This window comes from Pavona decussata, unplaced genomic scaffold (assembly GCF_977016875.1).
Source record: "Pavona decussata unplaced genomic scaffold, jaPavDecu1.1 SCAFFOLD_115, whole genome shotgun sequence".
NCBI lineage: Eukaryota > Metazoa > Cnidaria > Anthozoa > Scleractinia > Agariciidae > Pavona > Pavona decussata.
The window spans coordinates 1,314,506-1,332,893 of NW_028145529.1; the positions used below are offsets into that span (position 1 = coordinate 1,314,506).

An 18,388-nucleotide genomic window follows, 5' to 3' on the forward strand; every position below is an offset into this window, starting at 1 on the left:
CGTTGGAAAGCGAAAGTGAAGGGGGGAAGGCATGGATCCAAGCATTTCACCGGAAGTTGCATGATGTCATCGCTTTTCGGAGCCGAGCGGTCCTGATTCACGCGCGTGTGCATCGCGCGCTTGCCCTGCTGACTAAATACGCGTGTTTCGCTATGTTTTGTAGCCACCTCAAGCTTTACAGTAATTGACCGGTTTATCCTGCTTGTCGTGGTACGGTCTTTCCTGGACTTTATACAACCAGAATTTACTACCTCAGGGACTTGGGAAGGAAGAGGACACAAACTTGGAATTGGGATAGGGATCCAAATGAGAGACGGGGGGAGACAAGGATTAGCCTGCGTAGCTGGCGGTTTTTGTAGGTGGGCGGGAAAGTTGGGCCGAAACGAGTGGTGCGGCTGCGGGGAAAATGAAACGAGTGGTTCGGATGCAGGGGAAATGGGGCGAAATCCAGACAGACGCGGCGAAGCTTCAGAGCGGAAAAACGTTCTGCGCAATTTTTCTGCGCATATCCGTTCGCGGGCGCAAGTAAACTGAAAACGCTGCCGTTCGATTCTGTTGTATTGTTGAGTAGTGGCTTTTGTGGTAAAAATACATTTTACCATCTACGTTTTGTCCAATTTCATCAAATATGCTATAAAATTGGACCGGGCATTTTACCAACACCGTGTAAGGACAAGAACGAAAACTGGACTTGCGGTTCAGGTTCCGGTACATGACTATAAACACAGCAAAGGGACACTTCTGGTAAATATGCTACCCGAGCTTCATCTCTATTTAATTCTCTATGTTTCTCATTACAAGACAATTCATATTTGAAGTCAGCACAACTGAAATTGAAATAAAATTCTATTTAAAAAGTTGCAGCTGGTCAACCTCTGCTCACTGGATGCATTTATTTATTTTTTTCGTTTCTAAAACAAAATTGCACGACTAGTGAATGATGGCAAGAGTGCGGCCACACAAGGCTTTGTGAAACAAATTCAAAATCCCCGCTAAGCACAGTGACAAAAGGGATTATTTGCGAAGTTTCCGTAACTAAAGATATTTTTCCTGCCGTCAGTTGACCTGTGCAGATAAATATTGTTACAAATCAATTGTGCAATTGACCTGAGCCTACCAGATAGATGCACCACACACCGTGTCAAAAACAAACTTTTTTTATTGTTTATCATGATCAACTTTTAGCTAATTATACTGGACCGCAAGTAGCGAAAGCTAATCGTCAATACATTGAAGAGACATAAACTAAACTAAAGGAAATAAAACAGCACAATATACTAATGATCGAAAGCAGTAGACGCATCGCATGAAATTGTTCCCTCGACACCAATAATTAGATCATTACGAAAATATTAAAAATCTACTCTGGCAAACAATTATATACTTTGGCAAACTCAGGAATTAACGATTAACTATTTTTTTACTCAGGGTTGAGCTCTCGACCTTAAATATTCAGGGGTTTGCTTATATAGTCGCTTTTTGTAAAAAGGTCCATGACAATAACAGACACGTAGAGGCGATTTGTTTACACGCCGCGGGAACAATGAAGGTTCGAAAATCTTTCTTAAAGTCTAAGAAGCCCTAAGAAAATCGAACCACAACAAGGTTACATCTGCAGCTATCTTCTTGTGTGGGATAATTATCGCTACTTACCGAGATATCTGCGGTAGCATAGTAAATTGTTGAAAATAAGAAAATTAAAATTGCCGCCATTTTTGAGACTTTTGGTGCCCAGCCCTCACGCAGAGTTCGCGCATGCTTTTTGCGTTTTTCCGCTCTGAACGGCGAAGCCGCGTCAACGAGCGGCGAAGCCGCGAGGTTTCTCGTTGCTCTCGCCCCATTTCCCCGCGGCTTCGCCACTCGTTTTGGCCTTTGTGCCTGCTTTCCCGCAAGCCCAACAACAAAAAGGCTAACAAGGATAAGACTGTATTCTGAGAAAGACATATTTAACAACTTTTCCACGAGTGCACGTTGGATGTGAGATGGTAGTTAGCCATCGACGCGCGTAGCGCCGAGCTGGCTATATATAATCGTCTCATATCCAACAAGGGCGAATGGAATAATTGTTTTATTAAAAAAAAAAATGGGAAATATTGCTAGATCTTGTTGATAACGCTTTGTGAGAACAACCAGAAGAAAATTTAATGGTCGTTATTTCTCGGGCATGGCGTGCGTTTCTCAAAACTCCCCCGTAAAGCTCCTGAAAACGCTTTCTGGTGTTTCTCAAAGCGCACGAAATTTTCGGGCCCGAGAAAAGTCACGTAATTTTCCCCCGATAATTTTCGGGTGCTAGAAATCGATAGAAAGCTCCCGAAATGCGTTTTCGGGAATGTTCTTCAGTTAAATGGTTGTATTGCGTTACTATTGTCAAGGAAAAAATTATCCAAAACGAGAGTTTGAGTTAATTGGCAGATACTGGGCTAGACTCAAGCTAAAAATGTTTAAAAACCAAGAGAAAATTTCTGAAAATCTCACAGGTTTACATGCGTTAGTGCGCGCAAGAACTTCGTATAGATGAACTTAAAGATTTTGTTGATTCCAGTAAATTTACGAAGGTGACTCTTACAAATCAGTTATTTTCAGTTGAACTTTCAAAAAATGACGACCGACAAGGCAAAATAAGTGAAATTCGTACTTAAAAAACTTGATTTTTGAGAGACTATGGACCAAATAAAGACAGTTTGATAGTTTCCTCAGCGGTTCGCATATTGCCGAGTTTGATAGTGTGGTTAAATTTTATATATTTAAGTGTATAACGGACAATTAATTCTGTCTCTTTTAACGTAAATCGGTTGAGAAAAAGCTCAACTTTAAAACCTACAAATGTAGTCAAATGTTTTCAAACTGAAATTGGCCTATTTACTCGCTGAGATTGCGAAAACTGTAACTGATTCATGGCGCTCGCTTTCGTGCTTTAAGAATTATTAAACCTCAACTTAAGCTTATTTTATTGTAAAATAGAAAGCTTTCACTAAGGATATAGGTCTTCATACAGTGGACAACGTTGGCCTAAGTTTTGTATTGGCTTAGAACATCTCGATCGCTTTAATCACGAACCGCAACCGAAGGCCTCATTCAAACAGCCATGGTGCATGGTAAGTAAGCGCTAGCTTAAGACGCAGGCTACTGAAATTTATCCTCAGTGACTTATATCTAGACTTAGGTATCTCTTAATTTATCATTTCATCCTCAGGTAATGTAGAAAAAGTATTCGCCAAACAGGTTGTACAGCAACTTCGTAACTGAAAGAAAATCAAAAACAACAACTAAAAAAACATGAGATACCCACCTTGTCTGATTCTGGAAAACTTTCATCGGACAACGCTAAGCCGCAAATGTGATAAGGCATTTTCTTGCAGTACAACTTATTTCTTATATAATTATCAGCCTCCACCTCGAAATTTCGAGTTCATGGTAATGCGGTGTCCGAGGACGCTAAAACTTGCTCAAAACCAAAACATCCCTTGATTTTTTGGGGATTTGCGAGCAACGTTTTCAGTTCATTCAAACGAGTAGCCAATAGTATCATGGAAACTTTGACAAGGCTTGACGGTTTGACAGATATATGGAAACATTGACAAACTGCAACAACGGTGAATTAAAGGTCAAGATTAAAATAGAAACCAAACAGTCTTCACGTTGTGCACCAGTTAGCTCAGTAGTATCTGCGCTGAAATCTGTTTTTAAGAACAGCATTTACCCGTAAATTTATTTTACAAATACAGTTACAGTTTTCAGCTGGAAAAAAATTAAAGTTGTAATAAAAAAAACCGTGTTCTAAAATAATCTTTCCAGCTCTAACATGAAAAGATTCCCGAAAATATCGGGAGACAATTCGGGGCACTTTCGGGTGCTCTGAGAAACACTTTTTCGGGACCCGAGAAAAACACGCGAAAAACGCCCCGTAATGTTTTCGGGCCCGAAAAGTTCTCAGGAGTTTTGAGAAACGCACGCTTATACACCATGGCCGCTAAGCAACTGATCAAATCCCTAGAATTACATTATACGATGATCCAGTTGCTGTAGTTTATATGGACTCTCTAACACCAGTCGACCGCCACCACCGTCTCACAAATATTTTCACTTTCTTCGTGTGATGCAAACAATTGTTCATTCAGATTGTTTTTTGGCATTTTTCTTTAGAATTTTTTGTTTTACGTTACTTTTTCGCAGCGCTAAGAAACAAACCACTTTCGGCAGTCGGTAGCGTGCTGTTTTGCATTTTGTATAAGCCCGTACAAAGTTATAAGGAGGGAATGTGAAATGGTAGATAGAGCAGTTTTCACACCATAACCAAAGGAATTTTTCTGTCCAGTTCCTACAGACAGAAGAAGCGATGAGCTAATCAGAATTCAAAGCAATAACATATAGCCGGATCCAAGCGCGGGCCGTGAACAAACGCGGGCAGAACATGATTGGGTTTGATTCTGGTTGCTTATTGTTTGAGAGAGTGGCGAGCAAAGCAAAACTAAAGTAAACGCGAAATTACTTTCAATACTTATTTTAAAACCACTCTAGGCTCTAGGGTGAGAATTTCAGAATCCAGACCAGTTTTATCAGTTAAGGACTTTTTCGTCCATCTCACCCGTCTTGAATCGAGTTTACTCGTGAAGAAATAATTTGAAACTCCCCATCGATAAGTAGGTGGGTGGGAAGCGCAGTAAAGAGAGAAAAAATGCAACTCTTCACACTTTGGGAGAATTTGTAGTTTGCTACAAGCAATTACATCAGCACTGGAGGCATCCAATGCAAACAGGGTCTTTTCATTTCCATTTCTCAAAAAATCTCAACGAACTGGGGAAAACAAATGTTTAAATACTCTGCCCTTAAGGATCGGGAACAATTTTAAAACAAAGATGCATTTTTTATCTTATGATTTTATTGAACTTTGAACTATTAGACTTTCCAAACTGATAACTGTTTTTAAATAATCTTTTAAACCTAGTGTTGATGTCTCTTTCACTCTTTTCTTGTTAATGCCGTGAAACTTGTAGTTAATGGAATAAATCTCTGCGAATTAAGTCGAGTCACTCAATCTCTCTCACTCTGTGCTGGGGGGATGGTCAAGGGATGTAGACCTGACAATGAGGAAGCTGGTTATGACGTATTGAGAAGGATGCAGAAGGCTACCATCTCGAGTTCTCTTAACATAGTGAGAACTTTCAAAGCTACTGTCAATTGACTTAATAGCATAGGAGCTCAATGTAGTTTTAGTATTAGAGAGCTTTAGATTGTCTATAAGATTTTTATATTTTATCGCTAATTTTTTTTAACTTAGCAGTTTTTTTTATAGTTCCTTCAGATCGCATAGGTTACGCTGCGCGCCCTGTGGTTCTATTTAGCATCCATACGTTTATCAACTGCACATAATAATAAAAATAATAATAATAATAATAATAATAATAATAATAATAATGACAATGTTCTTTGAGTGTCAGGAACTCAAGTTGTTACAGGATAAGGCTACTAAAACTTTAACTTAAACAATAAATCTACCTTGAAGCACGGACATTTTGCGGGAGTTTTATTTTGCAGATTGGCAATTTTTGTGGTTTGTGGGAACGAGTTTTTGCGGTTCGAGATGACTGAAATTTCTGCTGGGAACTAATTTTTGCGATTCGCAGTTCAAGCAGCAGAACATTAAGTGGAAGAAATCTTAATATTCACTCTACTTACATATTACACTGTAATACCTTACTGCACAAAGAGACTGAACAACAACAAAACAAAAAGCTGATTTGTTGATTTGTTAGCAGAGTGAGATCTTTGATGGCGTAGCCATTGTTTGTGACGCCGCAGGCGTTACGCTGCTAGGGGGGAAATTTTGAAAAATGGATGTAGCTAAGACGTGTTTTCCTTCATTCTGAGCACAAATGTGATGCATTATGATTATTAGTGAATATTAGAGAGCCAAAAAAACTTGGTTTTGAAATTTTTGTTGCAAATTATGATTGTTATGTCATTAAGGAATATACAGGTATAATAATAATAATTAATTTATTGAAAACCACTGTTAGTAATTATAATATTTGCGGGGTCAGTTGTTTTAGTTCTTAAAGATAAGAAAAGTAGCATGGACATCAGTTTTTTATTCAAATTCAAATTGGTTCCAAATCAGGGCAAGTAAATGATTAAATCTGACAGTTGCTTTGTTTTTTAATGAAACCACAGGAAATGGTTGACTACAAGAGAGTTACTTGTAGTTTTGAAGTTGGTACATCTAAAACATGAAAAACTTTCAGCCACGCTCAACAATCTTTTGGTACCATTCAAAGGTTTTTAAAAACAAAATCTGACAATCATCCCCATCACATTTATGATTGAGTCCCCTAGGGGTAGGGCGGGGGGGGGGGGGGGAGCTTGATCTGTAACTCTTTGAAAGTCATTTATGAAGCTAAGTATGTATACATTAACTGTTTGTAAAGTTCACAAGCAAGGTGATAATAATCAAATCAATATGATAATTTTTAAAATTTATCTAAAAAGCGTTCTTTACATGACTGAGTGTGTGCGAGTACTAACTGTTGATTACTTAGGGAGTGTTCATTATTTATGGGGAGGGGGGGGCTGGCAAATGGGAGGGGGGCAAGCAAAGTTTACTCCCCTATTTAGGGGGGGTCAGAAAGGTTTTGCTTTGGATCTGGGGAAGAGGGGGGGGGGGGACAAAAAAGTTTGAAGGTTGATATCATTAGTTTTAAGTTTTTTTTAATTCTTCCAGAACTGCATGACATTTAATGTACTTATACCACAGTAAATCAAACCATAATCTCACACCAATAGTTTACACAGCAAATGGGTTCCATTCAATGGATTTGCTAGTTAGATATGTTTGGATTTCACTGGCTGCACCAACAGATAGGCCGCCCTCAGGAATAAGTTGATCTAGGCCTTTCACTAGAACGGTTGGGTGAAGGCTGTCAGTGTTTTGCAGGCAGATCATGTCATCTGACAGTGGCAATATAACTTCTTCTGCACTTTGCCCAGTCAAGGACTCCACAACTGAAGCTTGGCACAGTCATTTTCTTTTTTCTTTCCTCTGTTTTTGCCTTTCTCTTGGCCTCTTTCCGCCTCCTACTCACTCCACTTTTTTTTAGCGTTTGCCAGTTGCACAAACACCCTCTTTAGCTGCCTTGTGGTATTTTCCAGACTAGTGATTACACTCTGTATCACGTCAACCTGTACATTAACATACGTAATAGTTTCTTCTACTGCTAGTGGAGCAAGCAAAAAGCAGGCGAGTAAAGCACTAAGTGGAAGATGAGAGTATGGTCTGATAATAAATGCATCATTGGGGGGGGGGGGGGGTCAAAAACGTTTACATGTTCTAGCTGAGGGGGGGGGGGGGGGCAAAAAAAGTTATCCTTCATCATTGAGGGGAGTACAAAAAGTTCCAAGCGTTCCGTTTCCCCATTTGCCAGCCCCCCCCCCCCCCGTCCCCATAAATAATGAACACTCCCTTATTTCTTCAAATCCTTTCAAATCGCACGTTTTTCCAATTTTTTCGCCTTTGTATTCAGTTATCGGAAGAGCTGACAAAAACATTCTCTTAAACAGGAGACCATTGAAAACGCGACGTCTTTAGTGTGGACGGCCGCGTGTTAAAACGAAGACTCAGTCCGAAAACGCTAGTACGTTGTGTTAAAAGTTCTTTAAGAATCTCAGCTCATTTAAATTTTGATTTTACACCAGATTAAAAAAGAAAACTTCAATTATTATTCAGACTGTACTCTTGTCACGTTTAAATGCGTCTAGAAACATTCTAGGATTCAGTAATAAAGCCCGTTATTTCTTTTTCTTCACAATTCCCTTGATAGTATCTGCAAGCTGTTCAACTTTTGGGTTTGCGCTCAGCTCCAGTGTCTCACTCACGTGGAAAATCCTTTTAGGCAATTTATCGTACAGCCATTTATCAGGTCTCCAGCCAAAATGAACTGTAATGACCCGTTGAATGACTTCATCCTGCTCGAGGAAAGCTTTGACGATACTGCCATCGAATACTACATATTCCTTGTCGAAATCAAACGCCCCTTCATCGAGGTGCTTCTCGCTGTCTTGCGTGTACACGAACACGACACACGCGCTTTGGAACAGCTCGTCTTCGACCGTGGAGTTGTCTGCGAGGGCGTCACGCGCGGTTATGACGTTAGCCAAGGATCCTAGCCTTTCTTGAAGGAAGTCTTTGAGCTCCACGCTGCGAGGTTGGTCGGCTTGTGTATAAAGAAACAGAACAGTAGACATGATCACTTATCCTAAGAAAACGGAAAAATGACAGCGTGGTAGTGAGATAAGTAACGTTCAAACGACCCCTTGGTCAGGAATAGAGGCGGTGTTTCTTGGGTATGTATAAATTTAGTAAATGTTCACCAAGAAAAAAGAACTTATAAAAAAAACACTCATGCGACTACCCCACATTCTCTTTTAAGTACATATTACATTAAATATGACATTGCGTCGCGTCTGAAATGGTTCTTGCAAAGGATGCAACACACGCGCGCATACCCCGCGCGTGTAATTCTCTGTTAATGAAATAAGAACAATAGTAGTTAACCTGGTGACCCTTCACGCCGGTAGGCCATTTTGTGCAACTAACTACCGCAGCGCGAGTTCCTTCTGTTGACAGAAATACGCGAGCTTCAGAGTCAGCCTTGTAAATTAGCTAATAAATGAATGCACCAGAATACTGAGGCAACGTCTGTGGATCTCGGCACGCTGTCGTTTTATTGTAACAGGACAACGAGAAAACAGATCTTTTCTCGTTACAATATTCAAGGTGGTTACGCCAAACCTATGCAGTTGCTTCGAGACCAGCAAATAATTCTTCATGGCGCTGAGAACTAAAGACGATAAAGGAAAACGGAGGAAAGCATCCAGGAGTATTTACTCGCATGGTTTTAATATCCAACTAAAGGGGTTTCAAAATCCATGTGACCATTCAAATAAAAGCCCTTGAAGCTTTTTGAGCCATGCTTGAATATGGTAATCTGTGCTGCTGTTTGGTTTCACTAGCGAACACATTGAAGTATTTCCCTCCAATTTTGAATCAAGTTACCCTTGGAAGTAACAGAGTTCAAATAAGTTAACATAGAAAATAGATCATTGAGTTAATGATAATACTTCTCTTAGGAAATGGCACAACAATGGCAATAAAAGTTAAAATAAAGTATAATGATTAAAACAACCAACGAGAAAAGGGATCACTTTAGCGCTTTGCTTTCTCAACCTTTTAGTCAAGATCCCGTGGTTAGTTTTCAAAACAAACTGATGGTTTACCTGTATACACTCCTATGTCCAATGTTGCGCTGGCTTCGGCAGCTTGTTTTGTTTAAAGGTCTTTGTAATCCGCTGCACGCAATACACCAGATTGACACTGAAGAGATCAAGTTATCCTGGCTATTGTTTTCTTTCCTCATCGGTCACCCGCTAGGTGCCCTGACTGGGTGAGTTCATTTATTATTGACCAAATTTCTGCTTACATGATTCATGCAGCCACGAGGCTCAACAAACGTGCTCTACTGGCACTCTCAGGGTTACTCAATAAAGTTTCATACAGGCCGGATGGCCTGCGTGGTGGCCGTAATCCGGGAGGGGATGGGAAAGGAAGTGGGATCGAGAAAAAGTGAGAGAAAACAGGGGGACTTCCCCATTCACAGACTCCCTTGCACCCCCTCCCCCTCCGTTCCCCGCTTACGCCTGCCAGGTAGGCTAATACAAAGACGGCTCGATGGTTCAACCCGTAACACCGTTCGGATACCAATGTTAACCGAAATTCAAACGGTATCCCCGTTATTTTCTATTGTAGTATCCTCTTTTATGCCTCAAACAGAAACAAGTTTCTAAATTCCTGGTCCCCTACCGTATTCAATAAAGTTCGTTATCTATACTTTAATTGGTTGCCAGCAATTGCTACTCAGTTTTTGTACCTTTTTCGGTTCAGTCGTTTTCGTTTTGTTTTTCTTTTTCTCGTTTTTTTTGTGGGGGAGGGGGGGTGACCCTTTAATTTATATTTCGCAGTCTTTCTCATCCTACTTGGACGGAATAGGCAACCCTATTGGAGCGTGATTCCCAATATTGGCCAACAGGAGTAGTGCACGTCCCCCGGCCGGATATGAGCTTTGGACGACTTTCCATCGCACGATTGCTGGAAATTCATTGCTTTTCATTTAATCTAAAATTTTTGGCGACTGGTTTTGCGATCGTTAACAAGCACATTGCTATGGAGGAGAATTTCATAATTAAGTAATTTGGAGAGTTGAGTTATTTTAGTTACAAAACTTAAGAACTTGTGTCCGTCATGTTAAATTTGGTTTGATTCAAGGTCTAGGTTATCCTTCGCGAATGGTCAGTAGTTTATAAGTGTTGTCGTTTAGTTTGTTTATTATTTTGGTATGTTAACAATAGCTCTCGAGATAGAGATGCTTGGTAATTCTTGTTGACATTGGCTTGGACCATCATGTAGATTCCGGACCTTAGCGTCACTCTTTCCAAGATTTTCATTCTGATACTTGTTGTTTCTATTTTAATGTGTGGTCATGTTGACTGGTAAACAGGATTCTGTAAGTTCCTACGGTCAGTTAACCCAAACATGTCTAAAATAAGAGTATTTAATCGCGAACATTCAAGCTTGTGCTTTTGTGTTAGTGTCAGTTCTCAGTGTTAGTTGAAGATTGTGAGTTGTTAGTTCCTCCCGCTCAAATCCAGGCGAGTGCTCAACAATATGAAACTGAACAAGGCTTTTATTTGGCGCCTTTAAAAAAAAAACGTTGCCATGCAGGTTCGTTTAAAGTTTTTCGCGCTTATTCGAGACAGGGTGCTTATTGCTTTTTTGAGAAACAACCGAATGTGCAAAATAAAACTTTAATATTGTAATTATTAAAAATGGAACAATAACAGAAACGTAACAATAACAAATATAAGGTGAATGTTCAGTAAAGCTGGACGAATTTTGAAAATCAATAGTATAATCGACGCCGATAGTTTCAGTGACACTTACACCAAGAACAAAGCTTTCTGTTGCAGCAATTCATTGCGAGCAATTGAAGGAAGATGAAACACGCTTAATCTCGATGTTATCTGACAAAATTGAAACAGAACAGGGGCGCTTTTTGTAAAAAAGGCAAAACGTAATAAAACGTTGTAAAACGTATTAGAGGCGCTATTAGAATAGAAGCGCTGATTAACAAAACCACATTCGAAAGGGGGGTGCTAATTAGAAAGGGAGCGCTTATTAAAGAAGGGCGCTAAATCGAACCATCACAGTTATAGCTGGTACTGTTGGGTTGTACTCATGGATTTTCGTGCAGTGCCTGTCAGGTATCGTACAAACAACAGCGCTTCCAAGACCCAAATGACTCGTCCGGCAAAGTCACAAGAATCTCAGGATGGATAGAAAATACCACCGGTTCACAGATATAGCACTTTCAAATGTTTAATATTTATAACAACCTCAAGTTCCTTATATGAACACTTTGGTATATACACGACTACAACTTTGTACACTTTAAACATATCGAGCTTAACTTCAGACGGTGACAAATTTTACGACCCTAGTGATGTTATGGCTACGTGAAAGAAAAAAAAAAAACAGGATTCGTGGAAAGAACAAATTAACTGCCAAGAAATGGTTAAGTTTTAATCATTGTACACAACATTCAGCCTAAATGACACTAGGTTTTAACTTGTAAATAAAAACACGGTTTATTTTAAATAAAAGTATTAAATAAAATAATTATGACTTACATTACACTAAAATACCTGACCATGAATACCTTAACCTACGCTTTTTTCGTTGCACGCTGTATTTGGCACTCATCTTCTTCAACAACTCATTGAAAGACCATGTAACTCTGTACAACGTAAAAATTATATAAATTGTCTGCATATGAGACCAGGTTCTGTCGTTGTACATAGTCGACATTCTTGCTCACGGCTTTTGAAAGCCTGAGCGAAACACTCTTTCTTTTTTCTTTTCCCAGTCTCATCTGTTTTACCATCTTTCTCATCATATCCCTGCACAAAGTAACAAACCCAGAAAGTTACTGAAGCAGACAGTAGATCATTTTTTTCATCCAGTAAGTTGGTCAGCCAGACTATTTTGAGCCAATAAGTCAGTCAGCCAGTCAGTCAGTCAGCCAGCCAGTCAGCCAGCCAGTCAGTCAGTCAGTCAGTCAGTCAGTCAGTCAGTCAGTCAGTCAGTCAGTCAGCCAGTCAGCAAGCCAGTCAGCCTGCCAGCAAGGCAGCCAGCCAGCCAGCCAGTCGGCCACTCAGTCAGCCAGCCAGCAAGCCAGTCAGGCAGTCAGCCAGCCAGCCAGCCATCCACATGGTCAGTGGATCGGCCAGGTAGCCAATCGGTCGGTCGGTCAGTCCGTGATTTCGACACAACCAGTGAGCCAGGAGTCATACATGTACCAGTCTCCGAATATACGAGATATTCAGTCAAACACTCAAACAAACGACAAGAGACTCGTACCTAATTGCATTTAGTTTCTCCTCAACCGACTCCCAAGGGTGACGATCTTCACTGAACTCAAGAAGCTCTACAGGAGAAAAAAAATTAACGAAACGAGTCGTCACAGAGCAGTTGAACAATGAAAAAGGGAAAAGTAAACGCGTAATTGTGTCCTGCAAGATAAATGCCTAACAAGCTTCACTTCCAACCTTTTGCAAGTTTCATTTCACTGATCCAATCTCCCTCTTTGTAATACTTCACACGCAAGTTCTGCAAGGACAACAGTGTACAAAACATTTTACTTTCAAGCATAGGACCGTTAGGCATCCTATTTACTTTCCGACTGGGTCTGACTATTCTGCTATAAGCTGAATGCATCGAGTCCTTTTCTTACATGAACTACAAGGGAACAATTAGAAGGGGTCTAGGTAGCGTTAAAAATCTATTAAAACATACACTTGTAATGCTAGCTTTTACTTTACCACTTATAAGTAATCTGGTGTACGTTTTGTCGATAGTGGTGTTTTTCGCTTAAATGATTACAAACGTTTTACACTGTACTCTGGGAAAGAGAAACGGAATCATCTGATTGGAGTTTGGTTAAAGCAAAGACCTCTGCTTCACTGATGAGTTCATTAGCAAAGATAAGACATTTGTGCCTAACTGGTTTATATTGAGATCACAGACAAAGGCAAAAGCTTTTCTGTGTTTCCTACAAGCTGCCGTTTATCCTGAATTGAAGTCTGGTATTTCGAGGACGAGTCCATATGGCAGCGATGGTCTGGGGTTGAGCATTGTTGGAACTGATTGATCCACGCTTTTTTCAAGAACAATATGTTAGTCCCAAGCTCTCTGCTATTTCATTTACCAGCATTTTCTTCTTCTTTACTACCACATTGCATTCAATATTGCTGACCCTAGCAGTTCGTAGGAGGCGTGTAATATATTGATCCTAGTACATGGTCACCACCAGTCTCCCAGAAGAGTAGTGGTAACAGCATGCGACCCAACCTCGTACCCAAGGTCCCTCCTCTTAAAAATCCTGGGGACCCCGGGAACAAGGTTGCATCCAACCAGTGTAGGAATTCCGCCGGGGACTGGGATTTATTCGTCTCATGCTCGTAACAAGATTGGAATTTCATGTTTTCTAAGCTTTCATCCCTGGCTAGTGCACCGATGATCCATAACCCTCGCACACTCCACCCCTCCCAAATCTGACTTACAAGAAATCTGAAAAATTTCTCAAATCTTCTCTTAACTTCAATCCCTTTACTTCTTTGTAATTATTAGTCCTAGCCCGGTATCTTACAGGAGCTTAACTGCGATGTTACACAAACTCGGGCACATTATACTGCGAAGTTCCAGAAATTCATTTGAGTTCGGAAAAACGCTGCCGTTTGCAGTCGAAACACGGTGATAGCCCAAGGCTTTCTGAAGACTTTTGAGAAAAAGACTCCATGGGCAGGATTAAAAGTGTTAGTCAAGGCGCTTGCTGAAGCGGGCCTTAATTTATGTAAGACGATTAGATTCTAAGGAAACGGTGATAATGCGTCAGTGGGGAGTAGAAACGAATGTTTGGTTTATCGACAGAGTTGATAAAAAGGGTAAATTTAATTGGCCACCGTAAATTAAGACATCCGAGCGCTGATGTCTCGAGCACATAGCCTTCGTCAGGGGAGCAGGGATGGTGTAGTGGTGAGAGCACTCGCCTCTCACCAATGTGGCCCGAGTTCGATTCCCGGTCTCGGCGTCATATGTGGGTTGAGTTTGTTGTTGGTTCTCGTCCCTAGTCCGAGGGATTTTTGTCCGGGTACTCCGGTTTTCCTCCCTCCACAAAACTGAAACCAACATTTCCAACTTCCAATTCGACCTGGAAACAGTGGAGAGAAGAACCACTCCGTGGATTCCACTGAAATTCCTATTTATTCGTCAGAGCGAATCGAGGCTAATTTTCGAAACGGTCAGCACTCGAATCTCTTCACAGTGCCGATTTACCTTTAGTTATCAACTCTGTTGATAAACCAAACATTCTTTAATATTTAGGTAAACTGTCAAGTTTGAAGGTTACCTTGTCACACAGGAGAACTTGAAAATCCTCAAGAAATTGAAAAGAAAATCTAAGGAAGCTACCATCCACTGTCCTCTGCTGCCAGCATACTGCAAAGGAATTATGCACAAGATTAACAGCAGGCCTAACCCGTGTCAAACAAATTCATCCATTCCTTGAAGTAGGAATGTCTCTCCCTGAAAAACATGTGACAAAATAAAAAAACAATTATGGGCATTGGAAATGCCCTTCCTGGTTCCAGGATCCAGGACGTTTTCCTCTCCTATGCGCGTCACTTGTGGTGACACGGACGTGTAGTTGTTAGCACGTCAGATTTCAGATCTGAAGGTTTTCGTTTTGACGCCTAGCCTCTGCTGTCATGTTAAATTTCCTTAGGCGTTATTTTTTTGGCGTTTTTCAGACGAGCGGAGGCAAGCGCAAGGCGCGAGTCACGCACCCCTCCCCAACAGAAATTGTCTCCTCAAAGTACAAGAGGTTCAAACTTATGGGAACTACATTCCTTTACAATACATTTCATGCGTATGAGTTTAAAATGTTCTTAAATTAGTTCAATTACAATCAAGCTATTTACTTTCTCATCTGATTGATTTCTTCACAGATGTAAAAGACAGTCATAAGCAAGGTGACAATCTCACAGAATCCACGTAGGAAATCAGCTGTGTCCTTATAATGGGTTGGGTCCACTATTATTGAACTGTGTATCAAGGAAGATGACAGGACTAACAGGAAAATCACATAGCATATCGCTTGAAGGCTGTAAGCAAACAAAAATATTGTGAATATTACAGCATAACTGACTACCGGGGTTTTTTTTACATAGTCTATCCATGAATTTGATGGAAAAAGCCTTACCACCCCTCTCCCCTTCCCCAATGATGTGACTTTGTATTTATAGCATTTGTGAGTTACACAATTCAGCCTTTTGGCTGCAAAGTAATTTCCCAACAATCTATCTATCTATCTATCTATCTATCTATCTATCTATCTACCTACCTACCTACCTACCTACCTACCTACCTACCTACCTACCTACCTACCTACCTACCTACCTACCTACCTACCTACCTACCTACCTACCTACCTACCTACCTACCTACCTACCTACCTACCTACCTACCTACCTACCTACCTCTATCTATCTATCTATCTATCTATCTATCTATCTATCTATCTATCTATCTATCTATCTATCTATCTATCTATCTATCTATCTATCTATCTATCTATCTATCTATCTATCTATCTATCTATCTATCTATCTATCTATCTATCTATCTATCTATCTATCTATCTATCTATCTATCTATCTATCTATCTATCTATCTATCTATCTATCTATCCCACCTAATCAAAGCTGAAATAACAAAAAACGTTTTTGCTTAGAGCCCCCTAAGTTTAGCACTGTCAACTTTCCTGTAAGGGCAAGGGAGCACATCTAGCTGTCTCGATCTTTTCTTGTCTGGGGTTGAAGCCTGCATGAGCTCTGGTTTTTCCCTTACCATAATCTAATGCAACCTAAACCTAATCACATTAGCATTCGATACTTGTGGAATTTCTTTCACCTTAGGAACCGGTGTCCATAACTCTGCCATTTTGTTTTGATTAGCATTCTCACAACAGGGTGCTGCAAGGTGTCCTGTAAAAATAATAATAATAATAATAATAATAATAATAATAATAATAATAATAATAATAATAATAATAATAAAGAAAAATACAGGGAGATGTAAAGAATCGACCATAAGAGGACACAGAAAAAATCTGAGCCCCAGATGGGATTCGAACCCACGACCCTCCGTCTTCTAGATTGGATGCGTGATGCGGTTTGTATGTCCAACCCACAAACGAGTCCTCAGTAGCTCAGAGGTTAGAGCATCCGATCTAGAACACGGAGGGTCGTGGGTTCGAATCCCATCTGGGGCTCAGATTTTTTCTGTGTCCTCTTATGGTCGATTCTTTACATCTCCATGTATTTTCCTTTATAATATCATGCAGTGACATAGGTTAATAATAATTAATAATAATAATAATAATAATATATAAGAAAAATTCTTATCAAACTAAAGTCTCAGTTAATTTTCAGCCGTATAATGAACTTACATTAGTACTATTACCCTCTGGATGGGATACTAGTCCACTAAAGGGTGCCAACAGCATTTTCCAGAAATTTTTTCGTTATGATTCACCAGTAGCCATTTACTATAATTATGTATTCTAGAGAGAGACAGAGTTGGAGCAAGCTGGAATTGCCGATCTTCAGTTCAAAATCCCGGGGCAATCATGTACTTACCAAATACACTGTTAGTATAAACCACTTGAAAAACCCTGCACATTTTTGGTCAAGACTTATAAAACATAGCCACACAATGGGTCTACTTGCAGAAGTGATAATATTTTCTGACAAGTACAGCTAGTGGTTTATGTGATTAGTGTATAGTCAATCCAATGCCTATTCAAGAAGTGATTTTTTTCCGGCCAGAGCTCAAAAACATTAATTTTCTGCACTGTAAAGAAATAATTTTATACGGAAGACGTTCTGGAATTGAGCTAATTAGCACTCTATTAAAGGGTGACATCTTTTAAGCTAATCACCTTATTCTTAGTCTTTGCAGTAAGATGTAAGCAAGACTTGCCCTTCCTGTCAAAATGTTCATTATCGATTTGCTTGTCACCCTCTGAAGACAGCATCTTTGGTGGGCAGCCTTCCTGATCACCGTCCAGGATGTGGTAATAAAAGTGATAGTCCAGTGGATCATCTGGGATTGTGCGCCAAGCTCCTTCAATTCCTTCTTCCTCTTCGTGAGTATCATACTTGTCTTTGCGTTTTGGCAGATGGGGCCAATGAGGATTAACCATCTGATCTAACACAGCTACTACAGTTTTCTGTTGACCAAGAATGAAAATTGCAGAAAATATTGTCACTTAATATACATGTAACCACAAAAAATGACCCCAAAAGGTTATGATTTGTGGTAAGTGGTTTGTCTCAAAACAAGAGTCTCAGTCATTACATGCAGCAATAATAACTAAAAATACGTGACTTGCAAAACCTCACGAAGCTAGGGCTGGGTGGACAGTTGATTTGGAGTGAAGGAATGGGCTAGGACAGCTAGAAAATATGAATTCTCGTTCTTTATGATAGTGACTGAGAGGATAGAGTGCCCTTTGAATAACCCCACCCTGGGGCCAGTGGTTTGACCACACCTACTCTGTGTGATCTCATCCACACAGACGCTGGGAGTCAGACACTGTAATTAGCAGTACGTTAGGGTGCACCATTAGAAATGTGAAGGGTGGGGGGGGGGGGGGGGTTGGCTCCAAAAAAAGGGTAAAAATTGTGCAAAAGGAAAATGTAGAAAAAAGAATCCTGCATTGCAAAGGAAGGAGGAAAAAGGATTTCAAGGTTGGTACAAAAAATGTGGCAGCCCTGCTGGTTGTGAAAAAAAAAGATATTCCTTTCCGGAAAGTCCAGACCAGAAGGTTCTATAAATTGCCTTGATGTCCTTAGTCATCCTTCCAAACCTCTGTTAATTGGTCACTCTGTGGAATAGCCAACTGATTGCTTAATCAAGAATACGGTGACAAATTTATCTTCATGGGTTTGAGAAGTAGTCTTGTTCTTAGCATCTTTTTATTTTGCATTTATGCATGAGGACGGGATTAAACACTCGGGCTCACAGTTCGAGCTGCACACCCACTCCTGTGATTGAGTCGTGATTATAAATAGGAAATACAAAAACTTAAGAGAACTGGTCATAACAAGTTTTTCGAAGAGGACCCACCTTGTCTGGGGTAGGTGGGTTATCGAAGACACCACCTATCTCGTGAACATTACCGGCAAAATTTTATTGGCTTTAAAATTCCAGTTGACACAA

General features: G+C 40.2%; 1 protein-coding gene and 1 pseudogene across 3 annotated transcripts in view; both read right to left on the reverse strand.

The window, feature by feature from the left end:
• Positions 1-9,661, reverse strand: part of LOC146469945 (uncharacterized) — a 60,451-nt gene extending 50,790 nt beyond the window's left edge. The window contains exons 1-2 of one of the 2 annotated variants that reach the window (XR_014867134.1): positions 9,271-9,661; positions 7,685-8,249 (exon numbers count right to left, since the gene is read on the reverse strand). Coding sequence is in view for 1 of the 2 variants with exons in the window: in XM_085122786.1 (XP_084978912.1) it covers positions 7,783-8,238 (456 nt within the window). In the remaining variant the exon portion in view is untranslated. Of the gene's footprint in view, positions 1-7,457; positions 8,250-9,270 lie in introns of those variants that run through there. The other variant, XM_085122786.1, reaches the window with a different exon arrangement.
• Positions 9,662-11,409: 1,748 nt separating this feature from the next.
• LOC146469949 (uncharacterized) lies at positions 11,410-18,025 on the reverse strand (annotated as a pseudogene). The gene is made up of 9 exons (XR_014867116.1): positions 18,008-18,025; positions 17,106-17,396; positions 16,076-16,149; positions 15,085-15,267; positions 14,514-14,689; positions 13,783-13,883; positions 12,655-12,834; positions 12,467-12,533; positions 11,410-12,006 (listed from the first exon to the last, which is right to left on the reverse strand). The product of XR_014867116.1 is annotated as an uncharacterized LOC146469949 (transcript).
• Positions 18,026-18,388: the final 363 nt, after the last annotated feature.